Raw genomic sequence first — 12,970 nt, 5'->3', positions numbered from 1 at the left:
CCAGAATACAAATGGCGCCACTTTTCAAATGCAAATTCGTGCGGATTGCCAACCTGGCATAAGCTCCGCCGTTAGATTTCCTGTTAATCGCAGTATGAAACAAAATACAGAATTAGCCCACGAGTTTTATTTCTTACAAGGCAATTCTAAGTAGGATTTCGTTTTTTCTAATATAATAACTTTTAAGATTTGATGTTTTATACGTGTGCTTGTTTGTATATACGTGTTGATATAGTGGAGCATAGATTGATGCACAAAGATATATCGATGTTGAACGGTTTTGCTTTCGTCTAATAATATATTATAACACTTTATAATATTTTTGTATATACTGTAGCAACATAAACAACATAGATATCGGTAGGGCTATAAACGAACCGATCGAACACAAATAAGGCCTTGTTCATGTTCGTTCGTTAAGAAAATATTGTGTTCGCGAACACTTACCGAACAAGATTTTATGTTCGTGTTCGTTCATTAAGAAAATTAATGTGTTCACGAACGGTTCACGAACACAATAAAATCGGTAGAGGATGAGAATAAGACCGATGTATTCATCAATGTGAATATTGAAAGCCCGTAAATGAACACGAACAAGAGCATATTCGTGTTCGTTCATTTAACTTTATAATTAATCGAACAAATATTTATGTTCATATGCATTTATTTAAGAAAAATTGGTTTTAAATAATCCCAACTATGCCCCATTGGCTAATAACGGTCCCAGCTTAACATTTGGCTGGTGACGGTTTCAACTAAATATGTGTTTGTTTCCAACGGTCCGCGACTAATGGGATACTAACTCCATTAGTTTTATGCTTATGTGGCGCGTAAAGCTGTAAAAAATGTGCTTATTTGGCAGATTACATGGCATTTGTCCTTTTGTATTATATGTATAATATTATATAATACATTAAAACATTATTTAACCCAGCCCAGCCTCCTTTCACCCATTCTGCCACCACAACTGGCATCTCCGGCTATCCGGTTAGCCACCTTCACTATAAAGCATATTTTCTACATAATACATATATATTATTTTGAGTTTAATAATTAAACTAAGCCCAAAAAATGGATTAACCTTACATCAGGTTTAGTTTCTTAAACTCAAAACGAGTGTGCTACCTGGTTCATCGGAAAAGATGGAAGTATTTCAGAAAATTGAAGACTATACGTTCGCATTTTATGTACATACTGCAAGTAATCGAAGCTCTCCGGATTTGCAAAACCTAATTTAAATATCAGATCGATGACTGCAACATAATTTTCCGGTGATGCAGATTCGAAAATACGGTGACTAATGTCATATTTAAGAGAGTGGGACAAAGCGGCTAGGGTTCCGCCCCATGTCTGGTGGCTCCATGGTGATTATAATGGTGGTCAGAGAAGTCCGATAGGCAACCACCACCTGAGGTTTGCAGTGGCCGGAAAATTAAGCAATGGTGGTGGTGAGTTGAAGATGGAGATGGTGTTGGTGATGGGTTGAAGATGGAGATGGTGGTTGTTGTACTGAAGATGGTGTACAAGAGATGTAGTTCTGATTAAATAATTTTTTAATATTTTATATAATATATTTATAAATAATTTAAAAAGATGCTCATGCCACGTAAGCAGCCACATAATCAATTTTGACAGCTATGCGCGCCACGTAAGCATAAAACTAACAGAGTTAGTATCCCGTTAGTTGCGGACCGTTGGAAACAAATACATATTTAGTTGAGACCGTCACCAACCAAGTGTTAAGTTGGGACTGTTATTTGCCAATGGGGAATAGTTAGGACTATTTAAAACCAATTTTCCTTTATTTAAAAATTGACATTTGTGTTCGTTTGTTTAAAATCTAAACAAAGATAAACGAACACAAATAAACATATATGAATCAATGTGAATGAACACAAACAAACATAAACAAACTTAAATCTGAAAACACATAAATGAACACAAATTAACAAATATAAAACCTTTAAGCAGATGACATATCCAGATAATATTTAATTATTTTCTATTAATACATAAACGAACGTTTATGAACATAAAGGAACGAACGGAACATATGTACATGTTCGTTCATTTAATTAAACGAACACAAACTTTGTGTTCATGATCGTTCGTTTATTAAATAAACGAACTTCCTGCGGAACGGTTCACGAACAGTTCACCAAACGTTCGGTTCGTTTACAGGCCTAGATATCGGTATTGTTATTATCTTAAGTTCTTAACCGATGTGTATGTTATAAAATAAAATCCAAAAGATGGTTTTTATAGAACGACAAAAGGGTACGTCTAATTTTATTTATAAGTCTACGGCATTGTCTCTTGGTAAATTTGGACTTTAAGTCACAAGTCGGTAAACTTGAGGGACCAGTAATGACAAAGAGGTCATAGTTGGTTATGTTTTTGTAATTTCAGTTTGTTTCCTACTTGTTTTGTGATTATCATTGTTAATGTATTTGGCATTATAGAACATATGAGATGCAAGATAGTTAGGATTCATCACGAGAAACACTAGCTACGTGTAATGTGGGTTTTTTTAGTTATATTTTCTCTATAATAGATTGAAAGTTATTCATTATTATTTTTGTGTGTGTTTTTGTTTCATGTAGTGTCGTATTAATTCGTTCTTGACTGTCAATTATGGATCACAAACTCGATCTTACAGGAGAAACAACACAATTTGCTTATCATTATGCCACTAGACTACAAGTCCATTAGCATCCAAATGATAGATGGAGATGCCTTTGGAGATACATGCACACCAAAAGTTGATTTTTTTTAATGTTTTGTTGGTATACATGTTCTCTTTCGGTTGACCAAATAAATGAAGAAATCTCATTTGAAATTTATTCATTTTGTTGTAATCTTCTGTTTATTAATTTAAAAAGAATTGAGAGTTCGTATTTACTAAATGCGAATTACGGAAAACCTATTTCTCTTATCATGGTTTTCGTTATGGGGTAGTCAGGAGTTTTACCTTAGGTTCACCTAAGGGTTTCTTCTGTATGACGTTGTGGATTCTAATCCCACTCATGTGACATATTCTCGAGTTTAAGTCTGGGTGAAGCACCACTAGGTGGATTAGCCTCACGACATCAAACCCCTCCACGAGAGTTTTCCAAACATTTAGCTAGTGTTCGTCGTTCAAAAGACAAAAGTGATTACTTAACACGACCAACTTTTATAACATATTGTCAACCGTGATTTGAAGATTAGATTATTCATGTACACACATGACAAAACATTATATATAAAACCTTTTCCATAATATACCCCCAACGTTTTCCACATTGGTTTGAAACATGATTACAAAAAAAAAAAAAAAAAAGTTGAATCTTGTTTTCTTTTTTATACGTATATAAAAGATGGGAAGAAACATAACACTCGGAAACAAAGATGGCAAATTTTTCTCCAAAAGTCATAGTTTTGGTGTTTGTCTTTTTTCTATTGACACGTGATCATCATAACACAATTAACGCCGACGTCGTTTCAGGTAATCAGGCAATCCTTGTCCCATTTTCATACACACGTACTTATAAGCTAAAGTCATCTCACTAGTTATTTTGTAAAATGTAAAATGCAAACACAATATCTTTTTCGTGTGATAGATATGGAATTTGCAAGTACACAAAGATTGAGAAAGATGTTACAGAAACCTCCTGTCGCTTTGAAGAAACAAGGGGAAAAACGGAGTTTGCCGTCACCGCCATCACCAATGAGCAACCAAGGTTCACATCAAAAGAGCGTCCCCTGACCTCTAATCACCATTAAAGATCTACCATCAATGAATTATACATATTTGTGTAGTTAAATTGATATTGTTTTGTATGTGGTGGTTTCTTTATATTTTTATGTTTAGGGTTATTAAAAAAAAAGTTGTTTTCTATAAGCTTTGAACACTTCACTTTATAGTGTCCAATACGATTTAATTTAAGGTAAATAATTTATACAACTTTATAAATATGTTGACGTATTTATGGAATTCATTCAACAGTCTAAAATATAATAAGCGAACGAGTTTTTCATTGAAACGAACCTTCTTTTATAAATCCGTGCCAATTTACCGAGAGAACATCTTTATAAAAGACGAGCACAAGTTGAATCACACAACATAATCACCATCCACAATATACCACAAAACAAACTTAAAAACACATTTCAAGAAAACCCTTTGTATATCTAATCATTTCTCAAACATGATAACAACACGAGACAAAGCATTACATCACAAATACAACCGAAAAGACCTGTTTACAGTCATCTTAAGTACAAAAAGATTGCGGGTTTACCCCTTTCTCATGCAACCTATCGGGTAATAGTAATTAACATTTAACAGTAAAGTAAAACCTCATTTGCTCTTGGAAAGCAAGATTAGTAACTCATCATCAGTAATTGCCCCCATCTCCATAGCCCGTTCGAGTGCACCCTGACCACCACCATCTTTAATAGATGCAACCGCCCCTCTGAAACACAATACATCATATTACAAGAATTTGTGACAACATATAACAATTAAGACCAATAGTTTTAATATTACCCTCTAATCATATACTTTGCCAGTTTGTTATTTCCAGAGAAGATACAATGGTGAAGCGGGGTCCTTCCATGGTAATCTGACCGGTTTATATCAGCACCGAACTGCAACAGTAATTCCAGCATCACCTGATAACCTAAGTTACATGCTAAATGCAATAATGTACACCCTTGAAGGCAGCTTTCCGGCTTGCTAGGATCCTCCATCTTTTTACATGATAATGGATCAGATTTAGAGCGTTTAGAAGAATCATGCTCATGAAACATATCCGCACCCGCCACCTCATCATATGTAGTGTTGATGATGTTTGTAGTCGATGTGGCAATAAGCCGATACACCTCTCGTATATTGTTGCTTTTAACTGCTTCCCAGATTCTGGTAGTGTAAGGAGTACTAGTTCCAGTTTCTTGTTGAGCAATTAACGGTTTCTCCACATACTAGATTAAATTAAGCCAAAAAATGATTCAATTTTCGTGCCTCATTCAGTATTGGGATGATTAAATAAATGTATACCTTCGCAATGATATACTTCTCCCTCTGTTGAAATGCATCTGTAGGGCTAGGTTTGTTAACCACAATAGTATCTGATCCATTCTCACTACATAATTAATTTCATAAACTGAGGTTAGGGAGATGATTAAAATATTTAATTGTATTAGTTTATACAAACCTAATTTGAAGTAGATTTTCCCATATAGAGTTGCAGTATGCATTGCCCAAATTCTGTAACAATTCAATTACAGAAGGTTCCCAAACCTTAACATCAAAATTGATTGAACTAACCTGCATCAGTTAAAACAGTTAAATTTTTTAAATTGACCCATTTGAGATAAAAGCAACCAGAATCGACCTGCAGTAAACGGGTCGAAATAGCAGTGGTTAAAAGAAGGCACCTTTGATATGTGAACTCCTAGATTCCGGTGGACCCTAGAACATTCGATGCATATCAATATGCCTAAATTAAGAGACGCCCAATCGGGTTCAGGTGCACTGCATTCTGCGCATAAATCATTTCCAGCAATCTCTTTAAGAATGCTGGAAACACTATCAGCTGGATTGATATTTATGTTATCAAGCATAGATCCCATGTTGTCAACTTGCGAAACATCAGATTCTTCACCAACTGATTCAAGTGTACTTCTGTTGAAATGCGTCTACAGATTACATCAGAATCCAACTTGTAAAACATTAGATTCCACTAATTCAACTGATTCAAGGTTTTTACCTGCTTCAAGTGAGAGTTTAAGAGTGAGGCAATCACTCCTGTTATTTTGTTCATCCAGTCAATCCTATCAGCTTCATTTTCAGCCTGCAAAGATTTGCATTAAAGTAACAAACTTTTGCACAATACAATAACAATATGATAAGAAGATCTGTTTGAAGTTTTAACAATCAGATGATTAGAAGTTGGAGTGTTTGACAAATCTGACCTGCAATGTGTAAGTTTTCATGGGTGAAATAATCCTGAAACACAAAAGCAGATCCGAATCCTCAGCATCAGCTTTAATCGTTGAGGTACGAAGATCAACCGTATGACATTCTAAGTTTTCATCATCATGTGATGCTGCCCTGTTATGCCTTGATCTAAACCTCCCAAACATACGACTATGTTGTTCGGTTGACGCAAGTGAATTTGTTGATTGTGTACCCTGAACCAATATATGAATTATTGTCATACAAAGAATGTAATTTATATTAAAAAAAAAACTGCATTTTTAACATACCAAAGGTTTGTTATGCAAAATCCTATGATAATATAAGTTCCCGCGACTATCAAGTACAAAAAACCGTCTTTTCCAATCTGCTCTTAAACTTGAAGATCGTTTAAGAAGATAACCTTGCTTGATGGTTTGTACCTGGAACAAATTCAAATACATTAGGGGGTTTTTGGATGTGATTTTGAAAAAAAAATAAAATACAAAAATATTTACTTACTGTTCCTTTTGTAGTGGACTGCATTATTGCATCTATATTTTTATCGGAGCTCATTCTGATGCCATTAACACTACCATGCCCCAAATTATTAGGCACGGCTTCTTTCATTTCTTCTTCTGTCCTAAATTCTTGAATCCTCTTTGCAAGTCTATCTTGTTCAATAGTTGCTTGTTCTTTAGATTGTTGGGCATAAGTCAAAACCTAATGACAACACAAAAAAAACTTTATTTAAAACATTAAATATAAATACTTAATTATAAGAATATGGTGAAAATTAACTTGATGAATGAAAGGCTCCATCTGACTCAACAATTCATAGCCCTAGAACGTTAAAACAGTCAACAGTGTGGTTAGTACAAATTCGGCACATATTGATATATAAGATAAAATATCCAAACTTCACTAAAAAAAAGAATAAAAAAAACGCACCAGTTTAAAATATCTCAAGTGAGCATCCATTATTGCACTTAAGGATTCCAGAAATGTGTATTTCTTTTTCGCTTCTATATTCATGAGAGAATTTACCTGCATTCCTTGAAAGACACCAATGAGAAAAACTTAAACCTTATATTTTGAATACTACGGCAAAAAATTATATATATACAGAAGGGATTGCATATTAATTAAACATACTAGATTGAATCTGCTCCTTTCAAACGCAGATTTTGCGTTTTGTTGTTCCTACAAAGAAGTGTACAAATAAGAAGCAATACATGTATTTAATACAGAAATGCACACAACATTATACTACTTACTATACCTCCTCTAATTCAGCAACGACTTCATCCCGTGTACTCTTTTTCAAAGATGCTACCTTCTCACGAGCCTGCAATCATTAAGAAATTATATATCATAGCTTTTGTGAGTATTAGCACATAATTAATAAGCTAAATGAGAAAGCTATTTTTTCGTTCACGAATTAAATGCTAGAACATCGCCTGATTATGCAAAGGGTTTACCTAAATTGAAGACTAAACGGGAATAACATAATGAGAATTCAAAGTGGATTTACCTGATCATATGCATGTGAAGCTTTATCCAGTCGTTTACGTGCTTCCTGAACAAAAAAAGATGGAATATATAACTACTTTGTATGATGGAGAACTGGAATTATAAATGTGTCAGGATAATGAAAAGGATTGAATGGTAATTTTTATCTGATGTGATATTAAAGCTACTTTTCATTAATGATAATAGCCTATGTGGCTTGAAAATAATAAAAATATAGCACACGATATAAAAATATAAAAACAAAATTGGTTAAGACTTAATAGAATCACCTTTGTGGCTTGAAGATCCTCAGACAAAAACAGAGACAAACGATCGACAAGCAAATGCTCAACCTGCAAATATAATATGAAGTTGCTTCTTAAAATACTTTAAAAGACAGTAGTTGTTTCTTTTTTATTTACAACTGATAATGGTCGAATAACAAAAACCAACGTAACAAATTCAAGATTTTAAAGTTTGTAGTTAATGCTTTTTATTTAAGTGGTGTGCATTCTACATTTGCCTGACAAATATTATTGTAATGAATGATGTAGAATAACACCCTGGTATACCTATATGGTATTATACATTTATCAATTATCCAAGCTTAATGTAGAAATTTACATGACTTGGGTTGGTTATATGAGTAAATAATCATTGATATTTTTTTTGTTTCTTTGTAATAAATGATCACTAGACTTGAAGCTATTCATTTACTTACTTGAGAACGAAGAAGCTCCTTAAACGATTCAATCTCACGAAAAGCATTAACAAACTTCGACATTATTGGACCTTCACAAACACAGAGAAAAATGGAGTAACTTCTATGTATTTAGTAAGAGTAGCACCTAAAGCAGGGTAAGTTTCCACTAACTAACCTCCAATAGATACACTGATAGGGTCATCTTGGCCACCACCAAACGCCTCTAACGCATCAGCAAATATAAGATCCACATTGCACGCTTCTCCAAGCCCGTCCCTGTGGTGAATAATATAAACATTTACGACGGATCTACATGGTTCTATAATACATTAACCCCTAAATTTATTGATAACTAAATCAGGAACTGGTTCATAACTTACATATATTTTTTGCTCCCTTTGTGTAGTTTCTGACAACGCATTTTTAGCTCCTCCGTTGTCTGTTCAAGATAACGCACCTATCCAAAAATGACACTATTTAAGACTACAACAAGGTATGCAGTTTTAATTTTACTCATAAGAAAATGCCAAATTACATGAATTCATTCCATCACTAAAATAACGATTTGTTGAATATGTGATCTGTTTATGATGCATTATATTTGGTAGAAACTCTATAAAATAGACAAATCACCATTAAGCAAGAACAAATTATGCCTATATACATTTCAAAACTACATCTATAGTTGTAATTCACTATTGGCCCACGTGGCATTCATTGAGTCAACCGAAATTTAGTTCTTTTTTTTCTCTAACAAATTTATGTTTTAACACCTGAATTCTAATAGAGTCATCATACGGCCCCTCAACTTTAATAATTTTTGTTTTTAAAACAATTTATGTTGCTGGTTTTCACCCGGGTTCCAACCCCATCCCCTGTTTTCCCAAATCCTTTTTGTTACCTTTTCATTTTATTCCCAGCATTTTTAGGTTTACTTTTGTCGAGTTTTTTTTATCTGACTCACAATTCCAACCAAATTCCAACATCCCCACTGTTGGCTGGCGCACTAGTTTCAAACATTTATAAGTTACAGCATTACTCTGAAGCATTTCAGATCCAGAAAATTGGGAATGTATGTATGTATGGTAATTTTCAATATTATTTCTTCAATCAAATCTGAAACATTAACTAGTCTTCATTTTAACATTCTAGGTTTCCACAAATCATCAGCATCAATGACCAAAATTCAACTCAATGAACAACTGCTAAACTGCCACAATTCAAAGCACTGTAACAAGCGTAACTTCAAAGCTAACTTACAAGCAGGTCGATTAATGTCGAAGCAAAACCTAGAACTTAATATCTATGATGCATTATACTCGGTGGTAACTCCATAAAATAAACGCAAATCACCGTTAACACATTTATAAGTTTTTACACTAGTCTGAAGCACGTAAAATAAATATGATTTCTTCAATGAAAAGAGTAGGTTTGTTTATGGAATCTGCAACATGAAGTAGCCTTCAACTAACACTGAATCTAGGTTTCCCCAAATCACTGGGGCATTAATAACCAAATTGAACTGAATAAACAACTGCTAAATAAACCTAACTTAGAGGTAGTTAGAATAGAATCGAATTAAGCAAAACCTAGAAGTTGAAGTAGCATTATATTATTATTAATAATAATAAGGAAGAGAAGAATAATTGAGTAATCGAGCAACCTACCTGCTTCTGGAACATTGGGGAGTCATCGAGCTTGATAAAGGCAGTCATGAGGCTTGTGTTTGGAAATGAGGATGATGAAGAAGAAGAAGAAGAAGAAGAAACTTGACTAAATCTGAAAAAGAATAAATATTGGCTTCTCGCAAATTCGGGTCAGATCGCGGGATACTCATTATTATTATTATTATTATTATTATTATTATTATTATTATTATTATTATTATTATTTTTTAACTGTGATGGTGATGATGATGATGATGACGGTAGTGATTGTGTAATCAAAGGGTTAATTTCTTTCTATGACTACAGTATGGGGAAAACATAAGTAGGCTTCTTTTCTTTTTCACCTCCCGTCTTGTTTCTGTGGTCAAAGATTACAATTTTATTAGGGAAAATTCTTAAAATGGTTCGGGAAACTAAATGGCCCTAAATTTCAACATATTTTCAAAATAGCTCATCAAATTTGGACTGAGTAGACGACATCTGAAAAAAATCCTCCGGCCAATAAAATTTAGACAAGTGTCAAAATCCGACGGGTTTTTTAAAAATATTGGGGGACCAGTCCATATTTCCTATTAAAAGTTCTTGAAATTAAACAGTCTTTTCCGACGGTCTTTTAATGTTTTTTAACGGGTCCCCACAACTTCCAAAAACATGGGAAAATGTGCATTCAAATTCAGTATTTCAATACGCATTTAGGGTGAATTTGTACCAAGAAGACGAGTTTGTAGTTTATTTCTTATGTGTTTAAATTTAGTCTAGACCTTCAAAATTTATTTATATTCCGTCTATACCAATAATATAGTATGAGATTCCGTCTTTTCCGACATGATCATCAAAAGAATATACATGAGTTATCTTCATCATCTTCCACTTCATACCACCCTAAATCATCCTCTCTTACCACTCTAAACCTTATCTTCCATGGAATTTGATAATGTTGTTGTTTGTTATGGTGGTAATTGGCAAACCGGTAACGGAAGGTATGATTATGTTCCAATAAACTGTAAACGGGGAGGTGTTAATCTTGCTTCAAACATCAACCATTCCAAGCTAATTGATTTGATTCAAGAGTTAGAATTTGATGAAAATATGTGAATGAATGAGGATTGATGAAGATGATAGATATAATGTAAATATGGACGGACAAGTAAGAATATACTACATACTCGTCTCCTTCGTACATATTTTAAAGATTCGTGTCATGAAAGACAAATTTTTAATGCACATTTTTCAATGAGTTCAAAATATATAAGGTCGAGATAAGAAACTTAAATAACCCGTCTGGAAAGACACTTTTAATATTAAGATTTTGTGAAGAATATAGACGGGACCTATATTTTCAAAAATATGATCACCTTAGTTCAAATTTTTCTAGTAAGTGTCTTGAAAGACAAAGTTTAATGGCACATTTTTCCATAAGTTCAAAATATATAGGGTCGAGATAAGAAACTTAAATAACCCGTCTGGCAAGACAACTTTTTAATATTAAGATTTTGTGAAGAATATGGACGGGTACCTCAATATTTTCAAATATATGATCCCCTTAGTTCAAAATTTTCAAGTAAGTGTCTTGAAAGACAAATTTTAATGGCACATTTTTCCATGAGTTCAAAATATATAGGGTCGAGATAAGAAACTTAAATATCCCGTCTGACAAGACAACTTTTTAATATTAAGTTTTTGTGAAGAATATGGATGGGTACCTCGATATTTTCAAAAATATGATCCCCTTAGTTCAAACTTTTCAAGTAAGTGTCATGAAAGACAAATTGAAATGACACATTTTTTCATGTCTTTAAAATTTGTAGGATTAGATAAGAAACTTAAATAATCCGTCTGGCAAGAAAGCTTTGGAAAATAAATTTTAGTTCAAAAATATGGACGGGTCCCTTAATATTTATAAATTTATGGTCTTCTTGGTACAAATTCACCCTAAATGCGTCTTGAAAGACTGAATTTGAAGCTACATTTTCCCATGTTTTTTGAAGTTGTGGGGACCCGTTAAGAAACATTAAAAGACCGTCGGAAAAAACTGTTTAATTTCAAGAACTTTTAATAGAAAATATGGACTGGTCCCCCAATATTTTTAAAAAACTCATCGGATTTTGACACTTGTCTAAATTTTATTGGCCGGAGGATTTTTTCAGATCTCGTCTCCTCAGTCCAAATTTAATGGGCTATTTTGGAAATATGTTAAAATGTAGGGCTATTTTTTTGTTTCTCTTTCTAAAAAAGGGCAATTTTGGAAATTTTCCCATTTTATTAACCCATGGAGTTTTGTTTTGTTTTGTTCAATTCAAACTCTTAGTAGTCTTGTTTAGTCAAATTGACTAATAATTGTAAAAGAAAAATTCTTAAATTAGTTCTCTGAAGGAGAGAGAACTTCAAAATAGTTCAAAAGTTGTTGAAATTACAATTTTAGTCCAACCAAATCCATCTTCGTCGTGACATTTGGATTCCCGCCGATGGTTTTCGTCTACCAATGAAACTTTGCCACGTGTAAAGGTTCTGACGTAAACCGATGGTTTTCCAATGAAATCCATCTGGACCGATAATTTTGGAATGAAAATCACCTTCACGAAAACCATCTCCAAAAATCATCAAAATCTGTGTTTTTTTTTTAAATTAATCTGAGCAGATGAATTTCAAGTGAATTTCGTCTTCGAAGAGAATTTTCAAAAAAAACATGCACCACCACCATCATGATCTCCATTTTCCTGCCACCGCCACCATCATCATCTCCACCGGCACCACCACAAAATGTGTTTGATGACTTGATTTAATCCTAAAATCAAAGTCACCAAACAACCAAAAAGGTCAAACTTTTGGTTCTTGATTTTATTGAAGATGAAAAGGAACATTACCAATAATGACACAAAAAGAGTAAGACATGAGTGAATCTTGAAACTTAATAAATAGGAAGACTAGTTACCTTTGAAAAAGATGTTATCTTGATATTGAAAAAGATTTAAGATAGTAGTTGAATTGATGAGAGAAAGTTGAAATGTGAGGTGGGTTATTGAAGAAGAAAGATGGGTGTTGTGTGTCTGCAACAATAATGGTGATGGCAGCCGGAAAATGAAGATCATGATGGTGGTGGTTCATGTTTTTTTTAAATCGTCTCCAAAGACGAAATTCACTTGAAAT

General features: G+C 33.4%; 1 protein-coding gene across 1 annotated transcript; it reads right to left on the bottom strand.

Moving 5' to 3' along the window:
• Positions 1-4,126: 4,126 nt before the first annotated feature.
• On the bottom strand, positions 4,127-9,899 carry LOC143623623 (ADP-ribosylation factor GTPase-activating protein AGD4-like). The gene is made up of 19 exons (XM_077094475.1): positions 9,824-9,899; positions 8,537-8,613; positions 8,332-8,432; positions 8,175-8,245; positions 7,744-7,806; positions 7,476-7,520; positions 7,224-7,289; positions 7,097-7,144; positions 6,893-6,988; positions 6,743-6,784; positions 6,464-6,664; positions 6,253-6,384; positions 5,959-6,177; positions 5,754-5,837; positions 5,422-5,682; positions 5,199-5,311; positions 5,042-5,126; positions 4,532-4,965; positions 4,127-4,457 (listed from the first exon to the last, which is right to left on the bottom strand). Exons 1-19 carry the CDS (start codon positions 9,869-9,871, stop codon positions 4,343-4,345), a joined length of 2,301 nt encoding a protein of 766 aa, XP_076950590.1. The 5' UTR covers positions 9,872-9,899; the 3' UTR covers positions 4,127-4,342.
• Positions 9,900-12,970: the final 3,071 nt, after the last annotated feature.

This window comes from Bidens hawaiensis, unplaced genomic scaffold, assembly GCF_021521415.1.
Source record: "Bidens hawaiensis isolate Kalapana, Puna unplaced genomic scaffold, B.hawaiensis_p1.1 tig00003506_1, whole genome shotgun sequence".
NCBI classification, from domain to species: domain Eukaryota; kingdom Viridiplantae; phylum Streptophyta; class Magnoliopsida; order Asterales; family Asteraceae; genus Bidens; species Bidens hawaiensis.
The sequence above is the reverse complement of the archived record's forward strand: the minus strand, read 5'-3'. Positions and strand labels throughout refer to the sequence as shown.